The 26135-nt window shown below is 48.8% G+C and overlaps 1 protein-coding gene and 1 long non-coding RNA gene across 2 annotated transcripts; one reads left to right on the top strand and one right to left on the bottom strand.

Annotated features, from left to right (window-relative positions):
* Positions 1–202: 202 nt before the first annotated feature.
* TEX35 (testis expressed 35) lies at positions 203–17493 on the top strand. The gene is given in 10 exon segments (XM_032463665.1): positions 203–982; positions 8239–8289; positions 8918–8990; positions 10095–10150; positions 10842–10901; positions 15191–15252; positions 15479–15614; positions 15616–15669; positions 16017–16060; positions 16344–17493. Coding segments are annotated over 10 exon segments (654 nt in total). The 5' UTR covers positions 203–925; the 3' UTR covers positions 16405–17493.
* On the bottom strand, positions 3765–23150 carry LOC116658635. Its single transcript, XR_004313858.1, has 3 exons — positions 23076–23150; positions 18654–18659; positions 3765–3774 (listed from the first exon to the last, which is right to left on the bottom strand). It is a non-coding gene; the product is annotated as an uncharacterized LOC116658635 (long non-coding RNA).
* Positions 23151–26135: the final 2985 nt, after the last annotated feature.

The raw sequence follows: 26135 nt of genomic DNA, 5'->3' as shown, positions 1-26135 counted from the left end.
GGTTCACTGAGGAAGGCTGACCACCGTCCCGAGGGTGGCTAGGCCCCATCCAGACTGTTTGAAAGCCTGGGTAGAATAAAAGGCTGGGTGAGAAGTAATTCTTGCTCTGCCTGTTTTAGGGTTGGGACGTCTGTGTTCTGCACTCTGATGGGAACACCCACCACCGGCTCTCTTGGGTCTCCAGCTGCAGATGGCAGATTGTGGGACTTTTCAGGCTCCTAGAAAGTGAGCCAATTCCTTAAAATAAATCTCTAAACAGATAGATGATAGGTAGGTAGGTAGATTCATATCCTATTGATTCTGTTTCTCTGGAGAACCCTGACTCACACAGGTAACCGGATTGAAGGCAAAATAGAAGGCTCATAGAATTGGGGCGGAGGGGGCGAGTGTCTGGCAGGGAGCAGCCGGATGGGGGTTAGGTAAGGTTACTGAGAGGTCGGCAAGAGGAATCATTGACGCCAGGTCAGCACTGCAAAGTCTCTTCGTGTGGTCTCTGGGGCTTCCATTTTTTCAGTTCTCTGGGTGCTGAGAGCTGAGAGTTGCTCAAAACCTCATGCACAAACCCAAGAGTTGTTATGTTTATGAATATCCCCCTATTTCCTGAGGCGGGAACCCGCAGGACCTCTGAGAATGGGCGTGTGTTACCTGCACACACTGCCACATGGTGAAGTTTCAGCCAGACACACGCACACCTCAGAGGACACCTCCTAGCTCTGTGCTGTTACAGGATGTGTAGGTTTAAGTCCAGTGCAGTGCTGTGTACAGTGACAAGGCCAGGTAAAGGTGAACTTGGCCAGATGGAGCAGACAGAGAAGGCTGATTTGGTATGCAGTACACCTGCGGGGACAGGCTAGCAACCCTATGCTGAAAGAAGACACATTTGATATGCTGGAGACAGGTATACACTCACCGTCCAGGGCCCAGCATGGAGGGGATGGCCCCACTGACAGGTGGAGGGAACATGTCATCTTCAGAGACTCAGGTAGGTGTTGGCTGGGAAAGCCTGGCACATGGTAGGTAGCATGGCCCTCCCTGCCTCCTGCTCTGGGTTTAGAGAAGAAACTCTCTAAAGTAAAGGGTACTGGGACGCTCACAAGGCCAGGAATGGGATCGAGAAGACCATGGCAGAGAGCCAGCTCCAAGAACCCGGCTGTGCCCCTCCTCTGGGCTCCATCAGCACCCTAAGCCTGGGAACCACACTGTAGGTGCGATTCTCCTGATGGCCCGTCAGCCCCAGTAGTGATGAGTTCCTGAGGGCGGGGACCATGTCAAGTGTCTTTGTGCTCCTGGTGCCTAGCAGGGTGCTTGGCACATAGTCAGGGCTCAGTAAACACGTGCTGAGTGCACAGGGGACTTGCTGTGGAGTCCCCTGAATGGTGACCCAGAGCTCCTTGCTAAGACCCAGCCAGGCCCTGAGCCTGGGTAAGGGGCCCTGCCAGTGGGCAGTGGGGCTGAGACCCAGGCAGGCCCCGGGATTCCCGGCTCTCTGCATGGATGATTGTTGTCACATTTTTTAGAGGGTTGGGGGCACAAGAGGGTGATTGCTTTGTCTTAATAATTAGATAGAAATAAATTAATGCTGTGTTTAGGGGGTCTCGGCAAATGACAGTGGCCTGCTTCAGTGTTCGATTCCATTCAAGTCATCTTTCCTTAGGGAGCAATTTTCACACGAGTTTTTGCCACTCAGAGGAGCGACGTCAGTGACATCTCCTTCCTCAGCTTCAAGTGGGAGCCCAGGGCCCAGAGGGTTCTTCGCAAAGCCTTTGTCTGTCACATGGCCCAGGGACCTCCCCCCGCCCCACGCAGAGCCCTGTGGAGAGGAGCAGGGGGAGGAGCAGGGTGCTGCCCGTGGCCCTGAAGGGAGAAGGCCGGGATGGGCCAGGGTAGGCTTGTGGGTTCAGTCCCTGAGCAGGGGGGCAGGCCTACTGGAGAAAGGTCTCCTTGCAGAACCAGCACCTGGGTGATGAGCCATCAACCTCTTGTGAGGAAAAGGCCATCACTGAGGGGTCCTCAAGCAAAAGACAGTATCTGTCTGGTGTTTGGCTACAAAAGAACCAGCCAAGCGAAAGCCTTCACTGTAAAAAAAATCATGCAGGACTTGAATAGACAGGCATCAGATCCCCCCTTTTTATTGCCACTAATTAAAATGACCAACTCTAAGAATCCTCGAGATATCACCACACAGAAGTCCCCCACATTTCCCCAGGAAACGTGCTGGTGGGTCACCAGCCAGGAGTTACTGCTGCACATGTGTGAGTTTCCAAAGATCTACAATTAGCAGGAACGTGCAGCCGTCTCTGTCCATCAGTCAGGTTCTTGGTTGCAAAAGGAATCCACAGTAGCTAGTTTAATTGTTGGGAGGGCTGGAGAGACAGGCTGGGCTCCCAGCTTCCAGGACAGCGTTCAGCCCCACATCAGGGGACTGGCTGATTCAGAGCCAGGGCTCTGCCCCACCTGCACCTGCAAACAGGAGACTTGGGCAGAATTTCCCCCGGCGAGACGGGGAGCTGAATGAAACCCAGTGTCACCAGCAGCCTATCCAAGTGGATCTTTTTCTTGGCTTTGTTAAACCTGAACTAAATCAGAACAGCCAAGTATTTCGGCATGAAATGCAAGATGAACATGGAATCCACTGAATTCAAGATCCAGAAAACCAGGCAGCCTGTTTATGAGCCTTCTACAAGGCTTTTGCCAACAGAGGAAAAAAATCCACAGCCCTGTTGAGAGCTCAGACATGTCACAAGGAGGAAGAAGCAAACCTGTAGGAGCTGCCTACTTCTCGGTCTTTAAACGCGCCAAGGTTTCCCCCACTTGCAACTCAGCCACCTGCGGGAACCTTCCAGGCTGGTCCGATCCGGCCGCCTGTGCCAGGAGCTGTCCTCACCCTGACCGCCTCCACAATGGTTCTCAGAACCTGCGTCTGGCTCCTCTGTTTGGAGGCTGGTGTAAACAGCCTGCTCCAGATCCTTGACCTCGCCACCTGACCCTGGGCTCTACCAGCTTCCTCGCTTTCATCACCACCCGCAGCTCCAGGGGAGAAAGGCTTTCCCCAGCCGGGCCCCAGAACTCCTATTGAGGGAAACGGACTCCTTCCGGGCCATTCTTCATGTGGACTCAGCTCTGAGATACTCATGGTCCCAGGGGCAGAATGGCCAAGAGAAGGAAGAAAGTCAGATGTGAAAAAGGCACTGGCCAGGCTGTCCGCCACCCACCCCAGGGGGCCAACCAGGGGCCAGTGTCTCCAGGTTCCGGAAAACTCTGGTCCAGTCTGGGTTGTTGTCCATGTCTGGTGGTGGGGCCCAGCAGTAGGCGTTCCCAGGCAGGGGTCATGCTCAGGGGCTTCATGGGACTAGACACAAAGGCTCATCTGAAGTAGGTATGGGGTTCTTAGCCAAGAGGACAGCACGCCCCAGGGAAGAGGCTGGCAAAGGTCAGCTCCCAGTGCTGCTCGGAGGGCTTACAACAGCCAGGGAAGCTTCAGACCAGACCCACATTCTGATGCCTGCAGGAGGGAAGGGAGGTGTGCATACCCTTCTCCAGAATGGAACTGGGGCAGACTGGGCCTGGGGCAGACCGAGACAGACCTAGACTGGGACACACTGGGACTGTTGTGCTGCAAAGCCCTGGACAGACAGGCTCATTATCACAGTCTCTGTCACGACATCTCACCCACTGGCCATTCAGGTGACAAAGAGGTAGATCCCTAACCCGAACTCTGCCAGTTCACATTTGCTAGGAGATTTATCTCAGCTCGAGAATCTGGTGTGATCTTCCCTTTCAGTTGGCTGCCTCCCTCTTACACCAAAAACAGAAGTCTAAACCAAGTTTTCTTACGTGAGGACTTGTTAAAGTGAAATAGGAAAAATGAGATGCATTAGGAAGGTATGGCGGAGATTGCCTACGGGCTCCTTCAACTTATTTCCTCTTACTCTTGGGAGAAACTTGGCCTTACATCCCAGCATCCTTCCTGGTCAGGTGTGGCCTTGTGGTTGGTTGTAGCCAAAGAAATGTGAGTGGGAGTGAGGCAGGCTGCTCCCAGGACTAACCCATGGAATCCTCCCATTTGTGTTTTTTTGTTTGTTGGTTGGTTGGTTGGTTTAATCAATTTATTTTATTCTTTGATGGAGGTACTGGGGACTGAACCCAGGACCTTACACCTGCTAAGCATGAGCTCTACCACTGAGCTATACCTCCCCTGGAATCCTCCCATTTGTGACCCTCCAGGGACACCATAGTCCCCCAGCAAGGGCAGCCCAGACAGGCTACTACCCTAGTTTTGCTGCACCAGCTTCAGTGATAAATGGGAATTTGGAGGTGTGAGAGGTGGACAGGAGGCTAGGGACCTGGGATAGCAATTGTAGAGAGCCTCAGAGCCAGGAAGCCAAAAGAGGCAGGAGTGTACCATCCTCTATTTGGACTCCATCCAAAGAGGATAAAGGGACACCAGCCAAGTAAGGGGCCCCAGGAGCCGTATTTGGCAGGAACAGGGCAGCCTCTGATGGCTGGTGGCTCCTGCTTTATCTCACACGGCAGGCTGCTCCGTAAGAGTTGGCTGCGGGAGTAGTGACAGTTTCCCTTTGTCCTGGGAGGTTGTGGCAAGTACGTCTCCGTCGTGGTGAGCACATGGGACGAAAAAGCCTGCAATCCTCAAACAAAGCTTTTGCTCTGACTTTTCACTTATCATTAGCTGTATTGACATAGCTGGAAATTTACCATCAACTGTTCAGAATATCATGTTTTGTTCCTGAAATAGAGGTACTAGAAGTTCCCATGACAGAAACTGGATGTGATTGTTCCATAGAAAAAAATGGGACTATGATTCTAGCCAAGGTCTGATACACTATTTATAGGAGTGATCAGAAATTGCCTGGTAACCCATGTGTCACTGATGCCTGAACCCTGCACAGTGGAGAGGTAAGGTGTCTATAAATCAGTTATGTGGGACAACGCGGTCATGTGAGAGGTTCCCCAGGGCTAGGAACCAGACAGCCCCCTGGCGGAGGACAGCACCAGACTCTGCAGCAGGTCAGCAGGGTGCTCCAGGAGCAAATCGTCTAGATGACGTGTGTGAGCCATGTCTCACGAGGTTGACCGGAGACCATGGCAGTCACGATTCTGGGCACCTTTGTGAAATGTTCCACCCTGATCAAAGGGCATTAGAACACTGGGCCCCTCAGCACGGTTCTCTTCACCTTCTCTGGGCCTGGATGTGAGTTGTGGCTGAGCCCGGCTGCATTGGAGGTCAGATCCTGGAAGTCTGTACCCTTGGAATCACAAGATGCCAAACGCAGAGGCCTAAGGCCATCTTCAATCCCCCCTCCCTCTTCCCCTGCCTCCCCATGCAGCACTGTCTTCATGAAACTGAAAAACCAGGACCCTTGTAAAGAAAAGGAAATCCAAATGCCATCAATTGGGAGAGTAGAGACACAGGGCTGCCTCTGTCTCTCCACTGGGCATCTCCCTTCCCCAGACTTCACTGGACATCGGAGGGCTTTATGCTTCTTGTCCTGGGCCTGTGGATTTCGCCGTGAAGGCGGGTTAGGGAGAGCATACCTGGCGTTCTCCAGGTAAGAACGGCCCCATCGACTGCCTGTAATGATGTTACACCAGCAATAACCAGATTGCAGCGCTGCTCCCACCTAGGGCCTGGTGCAGTTGCAAAGTTTTAGAGAAGAAAATAACAGACTCATTTATTTAGGTTCATTAAACATATTCCCAGCTCTTCCAGAACATCCTGATGACAACAGTGATGTATCTGGGGGCACACGTACAAGGCACAAGCCTGGAGCTGTGGGTCTGTTGTTAAATTTCTGTCCAAATGATGATGATGTGTGTATGTGCATGTGTGTATAATGTTCTACTTTACAAAGCAGTTTCACAATGAGACCTTGATTTCTTTTACACTCAGTTTCCTGCTCTGTAGGCCAGGGGCTCACGTGACAGGCTTGGCTAAGAGGAGGCTCATTTAACAACTGCTCCGCCCAGAACAGAATACTTTGCTGCAGGTCCAGGAGGAGCTCAACCCAAAACAAGGAGGTGATGGTGCCCATTCTCACGGGGCTGGTGAATGTGGAGGAAGGAGGCAGTCACCTTCACGGCAGTTCCCTGCACAAGCCTGTGGGGTCCTGTGATGTGGCCAGTGGATCTGGGAGGACTGAGCACAGTGGTCCAAGGGTCTTAGCATTCCAACCCCTCATTTACGAGGGGGAGAGGAGCCTGGGAAACTCCCCACCACTCCCCTCCCTCCCTCCACAACCGAACAGTAACAGACATTCTCCTTTGGTTGTGATGGGGTGAGACTGAGGGCTGTCATCAGGATGGGGGCTGCAGAATAAATGCAAAATAGGAAATGCATCAGAAATGCTGCAGGTGGCTCCAAGGAAGTTCCAGCGCTCGGGGCCTCCGGGAAGGGCAGGCACAGGTGTAGGAAGTGGGAGGGTGAGTGTGTAAGTCAGGTCCGGGTGCAGGCGCAGACTTCACGTGCAACTTGCATCCTTTCCTTTGCTCCTGTGCCGTCTGTTCAAGGAACTTCCGGGTTGGCCTTTTCTGTAGTAAGTAGTAGTTGAAATGAGAGAGAAGAAGGGAATGGAATGCCAGGGTTAAGAGCAAAGAAAAAATTAAGCTTGCTAACCCAGGTGCTGAATGATGTTAGGTCCCAGGGGAGGCCCCGCTTCTTTGACTCCTTGAGCACAAGTCACAGCTACCCTCAGAATGGCCTCAGTATCCTTCCCCGTGCGTCACCTGGGCTTCTCACCATCAGCACTGTCTGAATATTGCTTCTTGCCTGCAACGCTCTTCTAGGATGATAGAAAAACCAGGGGGAAAGAATGGAGTGGGTGGAGGAGGGGAGAGGGGAGGACTGAGCTCAGTGGTCCAAGGATGTTAATGTTCCAACTCCTCATTTACAAGGGGGAGAGGAGCCTGGGGAGGAAGCCCTGTGCAGTCAGGCCCCAGCACCGGAGACCAGCCAGCCGAGACTGGAGATTGGCGCCCCTCCCACAGCACAGAGGGCCCCGGGGTTAGCACACACGGTCTCTTTGAACCAGAGAGACTTCAGGGCATCTCAACTCAAAACAGCTTCAAGTCTGAGGCGGGGTCAGAAGACTACGTGTGTGGGCTCCCAGGAGAAGCTTGTTGTTGAGGGAGATGTTGGGGAGGTCCTGCTGGGGAGGAGCTGGCAAGTTTTGCTTTTCCTGGGTGTGCCCTGCGCTTGGGCCATACAAGCCATGGCCCTTTGGGGTGAACTTTTCAGGAGAGCCCCGCTCTGCCGTGGTGGAGGGAGACTTCTTGGCTTTGGAAGCTGGCCTGAGGGCCTCTTCTCAGTGGCTGAGGCACCCCAGGCTCAAGCTGCGGTGACACTCCGGGCTGGCGTGTAGGTCCTGGGCATTGTGACCTCAGCTGTTCCGCACACAGAGAGGTGGTCATCCTGCCCTCACCTTGGCCTGTAACCTGCATAGGACAGTGGCCTGGTCACGGGGGCCCGTTGTGGGGAGGTTGGGAAGTCGAAGAACACTCTGGCCTCCTCCATCATGTCGGCCAAGAAGGCAGAGCTGAAGAAAACAAGCCCGGTAAAGGGGAGACGCTGCTGGGCGCCCCGTGAGCCCCCACTGAATGGAGGTGGGGGGTGGGGAGGGAGAGAGAATGCCCCAGCAAACCCGGGCTTTTCTCTCTCCTTCGAAGCATGACGTGGCCTCTCAGCCTGGAAGGAGGGTGGGGAATGAACCCCTCGTGCTGGAGTGGGAAGGACCCTTTTGGGACAAGGAGCACTGAAACGCCCCACCCACCCCCGACCCCTCTGGGAGCCGTGACCTGGGCCAGACCCACATCTGACCTGCATGTTTAAGGTGCATGAGAACCTCATTAGATAAATGTAATTATCACACCCAATTTACAGATGAAGAAATGGAGGCTCAGAGAGACTAAATAACTCGGCTAAGTCACCACAGCCAGTAAGGAGGAGAGCTGAGACTAGAATTCAAGTCTGTCCACTTTCAAAGCCGGTGCTCCTGAAATAATACTTAGACGGCCTCCTTCAGTTCCCTCGCAGTGCTCCCGGGCAGGTGCTACTCGTGAGAGCAGACCCTGGCCGAACGGAGCGGCCCGGGCTCGCGTGCTGGGGGCCTGGTGGGCCTGGGCTTGAGTGCATGTGGACAGGCCAGGTTAGGTGAAGAGCTGGCTGTTTTATTCTCCCCAATCCTGATGCCTGACAGGCCGAATCCCAACCCCCTCTCTCCACAGAGCAAGAACTACAAGGCAGTTTGCCTGGAATTGAAGCCAGAGACAATCAAAGTAAGAAGCTTTTTTGAGGCCATGCCGGCAGCCAGCCCTGAGACCCGTGGGGAGGTGTCTTGGAGTCAGGGGGCTTTCGCTGTTGCTGGTGCCCAAGACTTGTCCCAGGTGCTGGGGGAAACACTGAGGGACAGGCAAGCTGTCTGCTCTCAGAGAACTGCACACTCGAATCAGATACACACGTACATAAGCAGGGAAAATGTCGGTCGGGTTACCTACGACACAGAGAATGAAAGCAGGGAGACGTGACCGGGTGGCTGCCGTGGGCCGGGTGGTCAGGAAGGGCCTTCATTTGAGCTGAGGGCTGAAGGGCGAGTCGGCTGCTACCGCGAGGCTGAGGAAGGGCTCAGCGAGGGGAGGCAGCGGCGTCCACAGGCCCCAAGGTGGGAGTGAGCTTGGCTGTGCCGGGGACAGAGCTGAGGCCCAGTGGGCCGGGAAGGGGTAGGATGAGATGAGCTGGGCGAGAGAGAAGGACGGAGGACACCTCTGCGCAGGTGGGGCCAGGCCACCAGCTCTCACCTCTGCCCTGGCTCAAAGGGAGGAACAAAAACTCGGGGCGATGTCTCCTGTCTCAGCCACCCCACACCTGCAGTTTCCAATTGTCTGTGTTTCTGCTTTCAACCAACAGACATATGACTACAAAGGCGTTAAACAAGAAGGGCCATTTACCAAACCAGGAGGGACAAAGGAGCTAAAGGTAGGTGTGTGGACCCAGGAGGCAGGAGGTTGGATCAGCACAGGGAAGAGGGGGGGCCCGACAGAACAACTTCTACTGCGGATGAACTGCTGGCATTTACGATTCTGAGGCAGCTTTTGTGACTCATTCCTCCTGGTTGTTTTGTTTTGTTTTTTGGGGGGAGGTAATTTAGTTAATTTATTATTATTATTATTATTATTATTATTATTATTATTATTATTAATATGATTATTGATATGATTATTATTGGATTGAACCCATGCATGCTAAGCACATGCTCCACCACTGAGCACATCCCCCCCTACTTTTGGCTCTTTTTTTTTTAACTCTATATTTTTAAATAATTTCAGACTTACAGAAAATTTTCAATAAGTGGTACAATGAGTTCACCCAGATTCCCAGAATGTTGGCATTTTATCATTGTTTTCACTTTCTCTCATATTCACACACCCATATATATAATATATGTATTTCCTCAACCACTTGTGAGCATATGTTTCTCTCAAATTTCAATGTATAGGTCCTAAAAACAAGAACACTCTCTTACACAGCCACCGTACAGTTACTGAAATAGCAAAATCAGGAAATTAACATTGATACAGTTTTCATCTACAGCCCTTATTTTAATTCCACCAGTTACCTCATGAATGTCTTTCACAACAAGTGAAAAGACACCTTTTTGGTCTGGGAGCCAGTCCAGAATCACACTTTGCATCCAGTTTCTGTATCTCTTTAGTCTTTTTTCACCTGGACCAGCTCTTCAGCCTTGTCTTTTGGGACATTTTTGAGGATGAAAGATCATTTTGTAGAGTGACCCTGAATCTGGGTTGTCTGAGGCTTCCTCACCATTAGACTTAGGCTGTTCATTTTTGGCAGTCGCGTCACCGAGCGAAGTTATGACCGTTTCAGAGTACATCACATCTGGAGGATGCTGGATGGCTGGGTGTCTCACTGTTCTATTTTCTTAACAGCCCCCTTTCCTTCCTCCTTCCTCACAACTATCTCTGCTCCTCTTTGGCAATGCCCCAGGGTCTTTCCTTTTCTCCTTTGGACCTTTTCCCTTCCATCGAAGACATTTCTTTACCCCTTCTCTATTTTATTTCCTCAGAATGAACTCAGGAGGTGAGGGAAGAGCTCAAGGAAAAAATGGAGGAGATAAAACAGGTAACAGGATAGGATTTCCCATCACACGGAGAAAAAGGGTAGCTTCAAGGAAAATGCAGTGCCTAACTGTGAATAACGAAGGAAATGAGGAACTGCATGGAAAAAGCAATCAAACTACCTGAGCCCGAATCCTCTGGAGTGTTTAAGTTATGTATTTCTTACTTGTTTGATGTTTAACACAATGTTTGAGTGATAAGGACTCTCTAAAGTGTCTCATCAATACGGGTGGAGAGATACAACCTTAGTGACAGAGGGAGAGAGGCTAACTTGGAACTTGGGGGCAGTCAGGGACCAATTATTCACCTCCCTTTATTCACCTCCCCTGAGCAAGCAGCAGAGCAAGAGCCCTCTTCTTGTTTCTTTGATGGAACCACCCACAGCATACTTGTGAACAAGGGAAATGCTCAAGCAAGAAGGTGTAATTGAAGCTGTGGTCTGAGCTCCACGTGGAAGATTTGCAGTGGCCAGATCCAAGCTGTGCCCAGGCTGCTGCTGGTGGTGACTCGATGGCACTGCACCCAAGTCCCTTCATAGACTCTTGGGAAGAAAGTGGCTTTAACAGGCCATTGTTAGTCCATTCGTTAAGCTTTATCCATCTCATTCCAGAGAAGCAGCTACTGTCCTTTGCTTAAAATGCCCCAGAGACAGCTCCATATTCAATAGTATGTTCTGTGCCTTTCTTCCTCACTAGATAAAGGATGTAATGGACAAGGATTTTGATAAACTCCAGGAATTCGTGGAGATTATGAAGGTAAGCATTTCTTGAGTGCCCTCCATGGGCCAGTACCATACTAGGAATCATGGAGGGAGATGCCAGAGCCTGCCCTGTGAGTACTTACAAGCTAGTAAGAGACCCAAACTCTACTGCAAGAAAGAATTAAATAGCAAGTACCAAGCTAAATGATGACTGACTGTCAATGAATTAGGAGTTTGGAGAAGTGAGGAATGAATGAGGGCTGGGGTAACCAGAAAAGTCCTTTTAAAGAAAGTGAGTCTCAAGGTAAGCCTTGAAGGATGCATTGGAAGCTTAATGCAAATCTAACCAAGAGCCCAATACGATTATTTTTGAACTCAATAATTACTAAAAGGATCTTCTAGATTCTAGAATAGTGGTTCTCAGACTTTGGTGAGTTTCAGAATCACCTGGGGCACTAATATAGGAAACAGAGCCCAAGTCCTGTTTGGATGGGGCTTGCGCCTTTGGATTTTGTTCATGTCCCCCAGGTAGAAGTTTGAGAACAAGCAATGTAGAAGCATAAATAGGCAAAAGTATTCATCTATAAATTTTTCTGGAGCTGTAAGGGGACACTACCCCTACCAGATTCTAACATTCATAATAAAGTCACAGTAATCAAATCAAGGCAGTGTAGCCCAAGGATCACCAGACAAATGAAAGAAACCAGCATAGAAGACCCTGTAACAGCCTCTCTACCAGGGATGCCCTGAGACTCCCTTGTGAGGATTTCTAAAATCTGTTTACCCAGTCCCTGGCACAAATGAACTGAATAAAACCCCCAAGGCGGGCACAGTTGTTCAAAATTCAGGTAAGTGATTCAGGTAATTTCCCCTGATGAGAACCAGGTCCTCACCACTTCAGCAGTAGTTACGAACGTTGGCTGCACGTTGGAATCGCCTGTACTGTGCCTTTGACCTGCCTCCATTTTACACCTGCCTGCACTCCTTAGCAATTCAGTCAGAACCTCTCAATATGAGGTCCAGGCAGTGGTAATTTTTAAAGATCCCCAGCTGATTCAATTATATACTCCAAGTTGGGCACCACAGCTCTATAAAACTTAAAATATAAAATATAATAAAGCTGATTTTCTAAACTATCAGTGAGAAGAGAGGGATTATTAATATTAAGAACGCTGCTTGACCGTATGAGGAAAAACTTAATTCTCTTAACACTGTAAACTGAAACAGTTTATAAAGTGAATTCAAAACATAAAAATCTATAAGAAACTGTATGTATTTAACTGGATGGTCTACATATAAATACAGTGGAAGAAATCACAAAAGAAATATACATTTAATAGTATAAAAATTAAAAAATTATAACAGAAAAGCACCATACACAGAATTAAAAAGTAACCAGCAGTTTTGGGGAAACAATTTTTCACAACTATGATAGACATAGACAAAAGGTTTTTATAAGTAACATATAAAGCGCACACAAATCAGTAAGAACCAAATAGGAAAACGGGCAAAGGGTATGTATGAGCAATCCATGGAAGAATATAACTAAAAAGCAATGAATATGTTAAAAAGCTTTCCCTCATGAATAATCAAATAAATGCAAATGACAATAATACTGCGATAACTGCCACACTCAAATAAGCTGAGTTTGACTTTGTGGCAATTACAAAGCAAGACAGGAAAAAAAAAAAAAAAAAACGAAACAAAGCAAGGCAGGATTGCTCTTGTTTATTTGTTTTTTTGTTTTGTTTTGTTTTTACTCTCTATATATTTTATTATAAATCCATCCAATTTTATATTATGCTTTTGAAACTTGTTTCTTGAAAATGACTTAACAGCATCATTTTCCTTATGATACAAAATATTCATTGTACGTGGGGGTTTTTTGTTTCTTTTTTCTTTTTTGTGTGTGTGTGTGTGTTTTTTTTTGTGTGTTTTTAGGAATGCTCTTGTACTGCTGGTGGGAGGGCATTGTGCAAAACTGAAAAGGATTTGGACAATAGGTATCAAAAAATATCAAAACTCAGTGACAGAATTTAACCTATGAGAATGCTCAGAAATGCCAGCATGGGTATATATAAAAAGATGTTCATCACAGGATTATCTATAATAGCAAAAATGCGTAAACAACCACAATTTTCAACAGTAGAGGGGTAGCTGAGCAAATTATGATATACACATATAATGAAAATTAAGAACTATAGGAGACTGTTTAGAAAGAATACTTATAATGAGAAGTTAAAAAACAAGATACAAATAATACGTACAGGCTTATCTCAACTAGGTAAAAAAAAAGATTTGCAGATACTGACTGGTATATATAAAATAGAAAAACAAGTTTATACTGTACAGCACAGGGAACTATAGTCACTACCTTGTAATAGCCTGTAATGAAAAAGAATATGAAAAGGAATATATATGTATTAACTGAATCACTATGCTGTACACTAGGAATTAACACAACATTGTAAACCAACTACACTTCAATAAAGATAGATAGATAGATAGATAGATAGATAGATAGATAGATAGATAGGTAGGTCAGTCTACTCCCCCCTACAAATAGGTAAGTAAATATATGGAAAAAAGACTGGAAAGAAATATACCAAAAGGGTTGACATCAGTCATTGCTAGGTGATGAGATTAACTTTTTTTCTTTCGTATACCTCTGTATGGTCCGAATTTTCTACCAAGAGCATATATTATCTCTGTATTAAAATGTGAACACAGTGAGCGTTTTGTTAGTGGGTAGGACTGGATATCACAAGACACAAAGGAAGCTATTTCGGGCGCGGAAGTAGCTTGCACCCAGCATGGGAGCCGGCTGAAGGCGAAGCACATCGTGGTCAGTGGGGAGAATCAGTCGTCAAAGTGGGATCGTTGGGGGAAACCCTGAGCAGGAAAATGGAGCGAGCACAAAGGCAGGGGATAATGAAGGCTTTTGAAAGACAGGCAGACAGGTTGGGACTTGGTTGTGTAAGCAGTAAGAGGCCTCTGGAGAGTCTTAATCAAAGAACCTGCTAGGAGCAGCGCTTCCGAAAGCTGAGCTGGCAGCTGTGTGCACGGTGGCCTGGGGGCGCGGGGGCGCCGGTGGGGGCCGTCTGGAGCCAGGCTGTCAAACCGGAAGCCGCATCCCCGCTCAAGGTGAAGGAAGCTGGACCAGGTGTAAGAACAGAAGGAAAGGGGTAAATCTGAAAGATGCATCGCTGGAAAAATGGCATTCTTGGTGACTGATTCAGCATGAATCGTCCATGGCGAAGCATCCATGATGACAGCAGAGTCTTCATCCGGACGGTTAGAAGAAAGTGGTGGTGACAAGGATAGTTGGGAAACAGCTGAATTAGGAGAGAAAATGAGGAGGTCAGTTTGGGACATGAGTTTGAAGTGATGGTGAGACTTTTTAAAAGATGGGATATTTTGACTCTGATGTTTCGGACCCAGGAACATTTTGACTTCAAGGATATTTTGACTTTATGAATACCAATATTTTATTCCAAATTTATAGTGACATTTAAAAATGCTTTTCAAGAAGGTATTTTTTTAAAAATCATTTCCATTTCACAGTGTAACTCCTTAATCAATTTTCTGCCTCAGATCAGTAAACTCTTCCCACGTCTTTCATATTTTAACAAAATGGTTTTCCTTGAAGCAGATTATTTTTCACTTGTATTCTGTGATGTTCAGTCCAACCCTGTTTTTGTACATAACAGATAATGTCAGTAACATCTGCCATCTTAGGATTTCTTTTGTGACCACTGCTTCTATTCAGTTTCTTCAGGTCAAATTTTATAGATTTAAACTTCACCAAGAAAATTTTATTCTTCTTTCAGTTCTTAGTGAATAATGAATGTGAAATGCCTTTTGAACTTCTGTCAGTTTTATTTTGTGTTGACCATTTCCGCCAGTATTAAAAGATGGAGCAAATCCAAATACACAGAATCTAGGTGCACAGTGAAACTCTGGAGTCAGAAGTGTCTTTGGGGGTCAAAAGATTTATTTTCTTGGTTCCATGATTTTATAGACATTGGCCCAAGGCAGATAATGGTTCTATCCAAGTGTGAGATCAGGCAAAACAGATCCTGGCCTGTGACCCACATGGAGAGTTTGGACAAGCCCCTCATGACTCTGTCTATGCCTCAGCTTCACCATGGAATGGGGGAAGGGAAAGGGAGAGCTGGTACGTGCCCTGTACATCCTAGAAGTCACCTCACCCAGGGCCAGTGAGGATTCTTGAGGCAGTAAGGTGCTGAGGTGGTCTCTGAATGGTTTGCAAAGTGAGGCAAAGAGAAAGGGTGTCAGAAGCCCTTCAAGATGATGATTCTAGCTTTGAATTCTCTCTTGAAGGAAATGCAAAAGGATATGGATGAGAAGATGGATGTTTTAATGAATATACAGAACAGCAAGCTGTAAGTGTAACCTGCACCCATCTCTCCTAACCCCTAAAGAACCTCCTCCCTCACTTTTTTAAATGTCCTTGGGGTTCAGAGGATCCCCAGGCTCTTCGAGGAGCTGTCTTGGTTTCTCTTGTCCCATGGCTTGGAGTCAAGGCCTTCCACGGTCACCCACGCTACTGGTTATCTCCTTTCACGTTGGAAATTATCTCCCCAACTCTGCCCCTCCCTGACTCCCCAGTCCCCTTAGAAGAGGAAAGGAGCAGCAAGAACTCAGGCTAATAGGAAAGACGGACACAGACCCACAGCTCCGCCTCGAGAAAAGGGATGGAGCTGAGGGAGCACCGCTCAGTCTTCAAAAGAAGATGATGGCAGCTGCAAAAATCAAAAAAGGACCCAGTGGATTCCCTTCACCAGTGTGAGACTTGCTGTGTAAGTGAAGCCCTCCCCCACCCTGCACTGATGCGACACCCCGGACTCCTGTTCTCCCCCGACCTCCCCTGGGCCCTCTCAGTCCCTGTAAAGGGACTGGTTCCACTCCTCTCCCAGCCCGCGGTGCCGCCCTTGTCTTGAGTCTGCTCTGGGGGCTTGGCCTCTAGGTCTGGGGAGATTCCTAAACCCTAACCAAGTAGGACCCAACCCCAAATGTGCCTGCCCTCCAAGTGCAACTGTACTGTTCTGTCCTTTCCTATAGCAAGACTTCGATGAGGTGCCCAGCAGGCTGGCCATCTTGGACCAGTGAAAAATGATCTTTCTTGTGCTGTTTCTGTCCTCCACAGGAGAAATGTTTGTTGTGTGCCCCAAAGAACAACTACAATCAGGGGTAGGTAGATCCATGCAAGCGCCTTGTCTCAGTCGGGTGCCCGGGCCTCCCAAAGGCAGTGTGCCCAGGGTGCATTCCTGGCAAATCTCACCCAGGTTGTGCAGGTGCTGCCATCCCCCTAGCCCCCCGCCCCACGCACTCAGTCTTGGAGGATGTGGCACAGGAAGGACTCACTCAGCCCAGCCTGGCGGCTGCTGCCCACAGACCTCATGGAGGGGAGGGTGCCTCTGTAGCTGCTGAGCTGAACTTGCCTCAGGCTCCTGACTTTCTCTCCATGCAACAGGACAATTCCGCACCAGGCCTGGGCACCCTTTTCACCCTTGGCATCTGGATCTGCCTTCTGATTTATCTGTGCTTCAACTCCTGTGTGACGGAGGACGTGCTTCCCACCTAGAGCCCTGGCAGGACTGTGGGCAGCTCCGCTCAGGTTCACCTCCCCCGACTCCTTGAGCCTTGGACGCAGCCGAGAGCTGCAAGGCTCACTGCCCTCACGAATACCACCCTGCCCCGGCTCCCTCCACCCGGAGAGGAAGATCTTCCTTTAAAGCCAAAACGGGAGTCAGCATTATGAATATCAGCCCCCAGCTTGAGTGTGCGGTGTCACTTCTTTTGGATCAAAATCAGCGTATTTCAGACCCCAACCCTTCCTCGTGCTTCCTGATGGTTTAGTGGAAAATTCTTGGGGTCATCCTTGGGGTTTTTCCCCTCCCCTCTCCCCCATCGCCTCCTGACACTTCCCCCAGTTCTGCAAAAGTCCCAGGTCAAAAGGACTGGCCCTGAAGATATGAGATGCCATTCTGTGTGATCCCAGAATGTGCGTGTGTGTGTGTGTGTGTGTGTGTGTGTGTCCCCATGTCCGGGGCGCCCAGTGCCTAGCCAGTACTGCTTCCCTCTGGGGTCTTGTCCCCAAGCAGGACTTGAGGCTCCGCTCCTTGTATGAACTGGATCCCTTTCTTGGATTCTAAGGACCCATCCTCCTTGCCTTCTGGAAGGTTTCCTCACCCCTACCCCACCCCCCCTCAAAGAAGACCTAGCCCTTCAGAGGACTTTGAAGGTGGGGATGAGCCATTAACTGCCTACCACTCCACTCTGTCCGGCCCCAGATCTCTCGACTGAGGAGGACGAAGCTTGCCTGCTGGCTTGAAATAAGAGCAAAGATACAGGGAAAACCGTATTTCAACAAACCTCCCCGCCGTGGGTGTGGTTCAGTGAAGAAGGAATTAATGGGGTTCCATATTTTTTTCTCACCAGCTCTTTCTTGTTTCATCTCTTTGCTAAGTTGGCTGCTTCAGCTTTTAGATGGTCCAGCAAATGATCAAATTCTTATTTTTTAAAAATTTATATATATATATTTTATTGAAGTGTAGTCAGTTTACAGTGTTGTGTCAACTTCTGGTGTGCAGCACAATGCTTCAGTCATACATAAGTTACTGCAAGATATTGAATATTGTTCCCTGTGCTATATAGTGGAAACTTGTTTACATTATATATATTTTAGTATTTGCAAATCTTGAACTCCCAATTTATCCCTTCCCACTCCCTTTCCCCCTCCAGTAACCGTAAGTTTGTTTTCTATGTCTGAGTCTGTTTCTGTTTTGTAAAAAGTTCGTTTGTCTTCTTTTTAGATTCCACCTATAAGTGATAGCATATGGTATTTTTCTTTCTCTTTCTGGCTTACTTCACTTAGAATGATGACCTCCAGGTCCATCCATGTTGCTGCAAATAGCATTATTTTATTTTTTTATGGCTGAGCAGTATTCCATTATATAAATATACCACAGCTTCTTTATCCAGTCATCTGTTGATGGACATTTAGGTTGTTTCCATGTCTTGGCTATTGTAAATAGTTGATCAAGTTCTTTTTTTAATATATTTTCTTTTTTGATTTTTAACTTTTTTTGGTGGGGGCAGGTAATTAGGTTTACTTGGTTTTTTATTTTTAGAGGAGGTACTGGGGATTGAACCTAGGACCTCATGCATGCTAAGCATGCGCTCTACTGCTTGAGCTACACCCTCCCCTCGATCAAGTTGTTAACATCTACATCATCATGAGTGATGCCTTGGGTGCTTCTGATACACGTTTAAAGAACAACCAAAAGCAAAATAAAACACAGGCCTTGCCCTCAAGGAGCTTATAGTTTTAAAGGAGAGATGGTAGACGCATCTATTAAAAATATGGACCGTGTATAAATAAGCACAACCATCATTAGCCGCTGACGAAAGCAGAGGTGGATTAGGGGTGGGAGAAGGAGAAGGGAGGGTATAGCCCGCTGTTAGTTTCCTGTTGCAGCTGTAACAGATTACCACACATTTAATGGCTTAAGACAACACAAAATTGGTTCAAAATTGGTCTCACTGGGCTAAAGTCAAGGTCTTGGCAGGTCTGCATTCCTTCTGGAGACTCAGAGGAGAGTCTTGCCTTTTTCAGATCCCAGAGGCTGCCTGCATTCCTGGCCTCGTGGCCTCCTTCCCTCCCCAAAGCCAGCAGTGGCCAGTCAAGTCTGTCTCACTCTGCAACACTGATTCTTCTGCCTCCTGCTTCTGCTTTCAAGGACACTTGGGATTACACTGGGCTCACCTGGGAATCCAGGACGCTCTCCTGGGCTTAAGGTCACCTGATGATCAGTCTTGCTCCCCCTCTGCCACGTAACGGAACATGTTAGCAGGCTCTGGGGATTAGAACATGGGTATCTTTGGGGGCCAATAGTCTGCCTACCAAAGGGGACCCCCAGACCCCATCTCTTGACTACCAAACCTCCAAACACTTGGGAACACTGCCTCACTCAGTTCTGTGTTGGGGTGGTTTTAAAATAGGCCCAGAAATTCTTTGAAACTCTTTCAAGAGGAAGCTAATTCCTCTCCCCTTGAGGGAGGGCTAGACATAGTGAAGAACAGAATATGGCAGAAGTGATGGTGTCTTACTTCCGAGGCGAAATCATAAAAGGCATGTGGCGTCCGCCTTGCTGTCTCTTGGATGCTTATCCTGGGTAAAGCTCACTGCCATGTGGTGGGACACCCAAGTGGTCCTAGGGGAAGGGCCGCGTGTCCAGGAACGGAGGCCTCCTGCCAAGATGTGAGGAGTCGTTTTCCAGCCCCAGCCGAGCCCAGAGATGACGGTAGTCCTGGCCCACATCTTGACTGCAGCCTCGTGAGATGACCTTGAACCAGAGCCCAGTTAGATGTCTCTTACACACCTGACCTGCAGGAACTGTGAAATAATAAATGCCTGTTGATTCAAGTTGCTAGATTTGGAGGCAGTTTGTCAGGCAGCAATAGATAACACCAGTGCCAATTTGAAGCACAAAAACAAGGTCGTCAGGGAAACAGCTGCCAGGATCAGCTGAGTGCAAGTGGTTGTGCCGTGCTGATCAAGCCCCCAGGGCTGGGGGCAGTGGTTTCTGCAGTCCCTGTCCCTTAACCCTTCCCAAGCTCCCCTGTGCCCTGGTTCCGTGTCATCCAATGCAGAGGCAACAGAAGGACACCACCGTGTGTTACGGGGCAGGTTTGCCTGGCTGTCACACGGCTGTCATGTCTGTCCTTGGGGATGGACCTTTGGGGAGCCGCAGCCTGTCATTCCTGCTGACAGTGCACATGGGCCAGCTTTGCTGGTGAGTGTGTGCCTTTTCAGTGGGTCTCAATGTCACCTCATCTGGAAGGAAATCGTACTTAACCTTGTCTCTCCTCCCAAATGCGCTATTCCTGTCCTGTGTGCAGAGCCTCTTGGGGGGCACTTCCCTGACTTGGGGCATCACTTCTTTGTGCTGGAGGACCCACTTCATCAGAGCAAGGTGGATAGGCCATCTGCCCAATCGGACTCCTTTCCCAGGGAATTTGAGATTGGAATTTCGTGAGACTCAGCCCCCAGAATTGAGGATTTGTAATCAGGAGATGGGGAGGCATCTGCCACCATCGGCCAAAGAAGCAGAGATTGCTGATCTATGGAAAAAGGAAACCACTTTGTGAAGAGAAGAATGAAACGGAAATGCTGAGAGAAGCGGAGACCGTGTAGTTCCGGAGAGGGGGATGCAAGAGCCAGTGTCTGGCCCGGCCCTGCTGGCCCCTGCCTTGGCTCAGTGAGAGCCCCTGGGCCCCTGGACCGCAGAGTGGCTGTTACTTACCACCAGACAAGCCTGAACTAGGCCCCGCAGTTAGAAGACCCTCGGAGATTATCTGGTCTAATCTCTTCAACTTATAATGAGGATTCTGAGGCCCAAAGAGGCACAGTGAGGTGCCCTCAGTCACACAGCCCATTTGCAGCAAAGCCAGGACCTGAACCCAGATTTCCTGACTCCTGGGCCAGTGCTCTGTGACTCTCGGGGGCTGCCAGTACTTCCAAAGGCAACGAGATGAGGAAGAAGGAGGACAGACCTCAGGTCAGCTGGGTCGAGACATGAATCAGTGCTGTGGCAGCAGGTAAGTCACTTCACCTCCCTGAGACTCAGTGTTTCCATCTGGAACATGGGGATAATGACCCTGGTTCTTAGGGGTGTAGTGATGTGTATGAGGAAATCAATCAACAGGAAAATAGGAGAGTGGTATGAGGACTGGTAACACAGCACCCCTCCTGTCACTTTGGTGCCTGATTCCCGCAGAGTGAGGGGCTCACCCAGCCCACCCACGGGGAACAGGTGCTGTGGCCCCAAGCCCCAACTCAAGCAGTCACCAGAGAACCAGGAGGGTGAGTCACTTGGCAGCAATTAGGTGGGCAGGGCCGGGATGAGGCCGGGCTGTGTCATCCATTTCCCTCACTGCCCTGGGCCCTGGCACGGCGCCCCCCCCCCCCAGCCTCCCTTCTCCCAGGTCACAGGCTACAGCCAGCCTCAGAAGGTGGGTGAGGATGGGCTCAGGCGTCTACCTGACAGAGGGGAGCCCCATCCCTACCAGATGCCACAGGTCTGAGTGTATCCATTTCCATGGCAATGGGCTACCCATCCACCTCGCTAAGGGGGCCACAGAGCCCTCCCTGAACCCCCTTCAGTATTTCAAAGGTGATTTACCCTCCTGTGCCTGTGATCAAGGTGGCTCTGGTTCTTCTCTCTATATCAGGACAAAACACAGCCAAACACAATCCAAGTCTCAATTCTGGAGATTGCACAGTGAGTCTGAGAGCCTGACCCTGGGTCCAACCACAGGGGACCGAGAAGGTGAAGGACGTGCCCTCAGCAGGTGATGGAGGAGAATGCGGGAGGTTCTGCCCACTGGACAGGCTGATACCAATACCAGCTTTTAAACGTGGTGACCGAGGGGGCTTTGTTCTGTTCTGTCTTGTTTTTTATGAGCAATGAATTTGTGAGGTGATGAGCAACTCCAATAATAGTCTAATTTATGCAGTATTTCTGAAGGGCAATTTGGCGATACGTATCAGATGCTTTGAAAGACAGGAAAACACTGCAGATGGCCGCCAGGATTTAGCTACGGGGTACTCAACACAGAGTCATTTATGTATAGAAAAATCAGAAACAACATAAGCGGACACCAGTGGTTAAATAAATTATGGCACACCCATAAAATGGAGTGTTCCACTGACATTAAAAGTAATATTAATTTTATTATTTGTTGTTGAACATGGATGGACCTGGATGTCATCATTCCAAGTGAGGTAAATCAGTCAAAGACAAATACCATATGATATCACTTATATGTGGAATCTAAAAAAAAAAAAAAGACACAAATGAACTTACTTAAAAAACATAAAGAGACTCATAGACATAGAAAACAAACTTATGGTTACCAGGGGGGAAAGGAGGAGGGTGGGATAAATTAGGAGTTTGGGATTGGCTGATACAAACTATGATGTACAGAATAGATAAACAGTAAGGTCCTACTATAGAGCAGAGGCAACTATATTCAATGGCTTGGAGTAACTGTAATGAAAAAGAATATGAAAAAGAACATATATATGTGTGTATAACTGAATCACTATGCTGTACACCAGAAACTAATACAACATGATAAATCAAACAATAAAAATTTAAAAAAGAATAGTATGTTGTTGAAATATATTTGATACCATCAAGAGTTATGAATGATATAATGTTAAATGAAAAAAAGCAAATTATGAAATAGTATTATAGTCCTGTTTTTGGTAAAAATTTTTATGTGTGTGTGTGTGCACACTCACATAGGGAGGCATGCACAAACTGAAAAGACAGGATACACACAAGAATAACAGTGGTTTTCTCTGAGTAGTAGGATTGTGACAATTTTTTATGTCATTCTTTGTACTTAACTATAATTTCTAACTTTTCTATGCATTATTTGTATAACAATTTTCATAATTTTTTCCCCTTATTTTAAGGAGAAAGATGGCCCAGGAAGGACCCTTAAGGATGGAGACAAAGTCAGCTGAGATTTCCTGAAGTCCTTTCTGATGGAAAGCACCTAGGACCTTTCTGGTTTCCTGGGAGTGACCGGTGAAGTCATGCATTGTCCAAATGTTCATCCGGAGGAAGGGGGTGGCTTCATCTCACTAAAAGGACAATTTAAAAGGACAACAGAAAACCAGTGAAAATGGCTGTATGTCTCTAGCCACGAGTGACACTCGCTCAGTGCGTATCATCCGACCCTCAGTGGTCTGCCACCCTCTTCTCCGGACTGAGCGATTACAACGTCCTGGAGTAGAGGAGGAGTCCCTGCAGTCTCTCCCCAGCAAGCCAAGCTTGTCCTTTTAGAAAGTTAGTTAGATCACGTTGCTCTTCTGCTCAGCACCCCCGGGCTTCCCGTTCCTCTCGGAGCGGAATCCATGCTCAGGGCCGGCCGTGCCTCCGGGTCAGCCCTGCCGCCGGCACGCCCACTGCGCACGCGCGGCCCGCCCACTGCGCACGCGCGGCCCTCCCGCTGCCTCGCCCGGCTCCCGCCGCTGTTTTCCTCCCTCTTCAAACCCGCCATGTGCATTCTCACCTCAGGGCCTTTGCACTCGCAAATATCCCCTCCCATTTCCTCAGCTCTCCACGTGGCCGTCCACTCAAAAGTACCTCTCTCAGTGAGACGTTCCCTGTTACCCAGCACAGATAACAGTATCCCCGCCCCAGCGTTCCTTACTCTGCTGTATCTTCCTCTCCAGCACCCTGAGCACCCAGTGGCAGCTTACACACTTCACTTGTTTGTTGTCTGTCTCCTGCCGGAATGTGGGTTCCTTGAGAGCAGAGGTGGTGTTTCGGCCACTGCTCTATTCCAGGCGCTAGGGCGGTGCTGAGGGTACAGCAGGGGACTGATGGACACTCCCCAAAGGGACAGGTGAGTGTAAAGATACCTACTCTGTCCCGGACCCCGCAGGCTCTGCGCTCAGAGCTTCCTCTGCATTATTTTATCTTATTCTTACAACAACCCTATGAAGTCATTCTGCCTGCCTTCCCACTGAATAGACATTGAACAGACATTTAAACGGTCCTTCTCCCCGTTTTATACAGGAGGAGCCGGCTCAGAGAGAGAAGGTAATGAAAGTAATCTGTCCAAGGTCACAAAGTAAGTGGCAGAGCTGAAATTTGAACCTGAGCATCCCGATGTCAGAATCTCCTTCCTCTACCCTCTTGCTTCTCACTGTGTGGTCCCTGAGCCAGCAGTGTCAGCAGTATCTGGAACTTAGAAATGCAGAGTCCCAGGCTGCGTGCCAGCCCTACAGAACCAGGACCCGCGTTTTAATGAGACCTCCCAGGTGACGCGAGTGCTCACTGTAGTCAGAAGTTGTGCTCTCTGCATGCCCTCAGGTGTGTGCAAAATAGGGGACCTCCCTCTGAGCCAGGGGCTGCCCGTGGTCTGGGTTAGTTTGGCCGTGGGTTCTGTCCCCCCGTGGGTTGCCTGCTACCCCTAGAGATGAGAGCTCTTTAGTATCTGCCGGGCTCTGGAGAGGGGGGACCAAACTTCGCTATGACTGGCAGAAGCTCAGTGCCAGCCTCTGTCCGGGAGCCAGTCCTGCTGTGGGACTTCTCTTTCTTGGAGGAAAGCCTCTCAGTTCACTTAGGAAAAACCATACCTGTGCCTCTTAAAAGCGTGTGAAAGACCCTATGGGCATCAGAGATGTGGCACCGAGCCTGGAGTAGAAGCTGTTTCCACCTGACACTTAGGCACTTGGGCTGGGGAGGTTGTGAGAACAAAACAATATCTATTTTCAATTAAATTATTAAAGCCCGGGAGCCCACCCTTTTACCCATTTTTATCACCAAGTACCACCTTCAGTCTTGACATTCATGAAGAATGGGCCTGTAATAAAACTCAAAATCCTCACTCCCAGGCTTGCCCAAGCCCACTAAAAACAAGGGTGTATGTCTCTGTGAACCCAAGTATGCAAAAAGCCGACTACGAAAACACCAGCAGAGGGCGCTGTGACCCCACTGGTCCCTGCCCACTGACCTCTCCAGGAAGGAAAAGCTGCAAAGACGCAAGAAAGGAAATCAGATAGGATTGGAGGTCTGGGCCCTGGGGCCCCTCCTGGTTTTGTCTTTGGAATCTTGTGGGAGCCCAGGACTCCTGACACCTCTCATTTGTGCCTACAGGAAAGCCAGTGGTCACCCACATAGGGGTCCATTCCAAAAGGCTCCTCCAACATCTAATATTTGGAACTCACAAAAAAGTGAGGCCACTCCTTTATTTACTTAACCAGCCTTTGGTGAGCACCTGCTGTGAGCCAGACATAGAGCAAGACCATGCCTTTTGCATAAGGGGTGCCATCACAATAGTTAGATGGAGGCCAGCCCCCTAAGCCTTGTAAATCTCTAATAGAGAGATACTAGAACAAACGAGACTGTTTCCTGTTCTGAGGTCGAAGAAAAGGAACAGGGGAAGGGCAGAGCGGAGGAGAGGGATGACCACGTGGGGAGAGAAGAAGTAGGGGAGCCAAGCAGGAGCAGGAGGACCCTGGGGAACAGGAGGGGAGGTTGGCTTCCATCCCTGCCTGGTGCGTATACAATATAGAACTTTCAAAAGTTTGTCTTTGGCTTCCTCCCACTTCCCTTTCTAGACCCTGACTTGGGACAGTTTCTGCAGAGCCTGGGACTGCAGGGAGCAAGCCCGGAGCCCCTGCAGCACGCCCCCCGCCTGCCCTGCTGGTTGTGGCCACCGCGCTCAGGAGCTTTCTCCTCTCCGCTCCCCGTCCACACCCCCAGACCCGCAGCTGCCCTCCTCAGCTCAGGGTTGGTAGCCAGGTAGTCCTATAAACAAATGTGCCCTGATGTGTGGCAGACTGGCCCACCCAGGGATGTGTGTGACTTTCCAAGAGTACCCAAATTCATCTCAAAGTGGTAACATTCCAGACAGTGGGCTGGCGGGCCATGACAGTTTCAGGCTGTATCGGGGATGGAGTTTTGGGAGCAAGACCTGAGCAGCTGCCAAGGGGGTCTCACACAGTGTTTGCTCAACAGGCATTGGTACCACAGGAAAATCCGGATGCCTGTCCACACAGAAGGAAGTAAAGCTGACATTGCCCTGCCTTGTTCATTGTGTCTTCGCTAATGCTGCTCTCACCACAGGGAATGTTCCTCCAGGTCTACCTCTTAAAGTCCCAGCCAGCAGTGGTGACAGAAGTCACACTAGTGGTTACCTGCAGGGCGAGGGTGGGGCCGGGGGGGAAGACAGGGTAGAGGTGCAGGGGAGGGCACTAGAGTGCTGATAACATCCTATTTCTTGATCTGGGTGGTGGTGACATGATTGTGTGCTCTGTGTAAAATGTTATTCATCAAACTGCAGATGTTAGATGGTGCAGGTCCTCAAAAAAAAAAAATTTAGCATGGAGTTACCACTAAGAGCCAGCAATTCCACTCCTAGGTACATGCCCCAAAAACCTGAAAATATATGCCACACACAAAAAGTATCTGTGAGTGGCAGCATTGTTCATAGTAGCATTCTTCATTATAATGAATTCAGCATTATTCATAATAGCTGAGAGACGGCTATAACCCAGATGTCCCTCAGCTGTTGATGACTGATAAAGAAAATGTGATCTATTCATACCACGGAATATTACTCAGCCATAAAAAGGAATGATGGCCTGATACATGCTATGACATGAATGGACCTTGGAAACATGCTTAAGTGAAAGAAAACAGCCACAAAAGATGACATATTGTATGATTTTATTTAT

Source organism: Camelus ferus, chromosome 21 (assembly GCF_009834535.1).
Source record: "Camelus ferus isolate YT-003-E chromosome 21, BCGSAC_Cfer_1.0, whole genome shotgun sequence".
NCBI classification, from domain to species: Eukaryota; Metazoa; Chordata; class Mammalia; order Artiodactyla; family Camelidae; genus Camelus; species Camelus ferus.
Note: the sequence above shows the minus strand (reverse complement) of the source record. Positions and strands in the feature narration are given on the sequence as shown.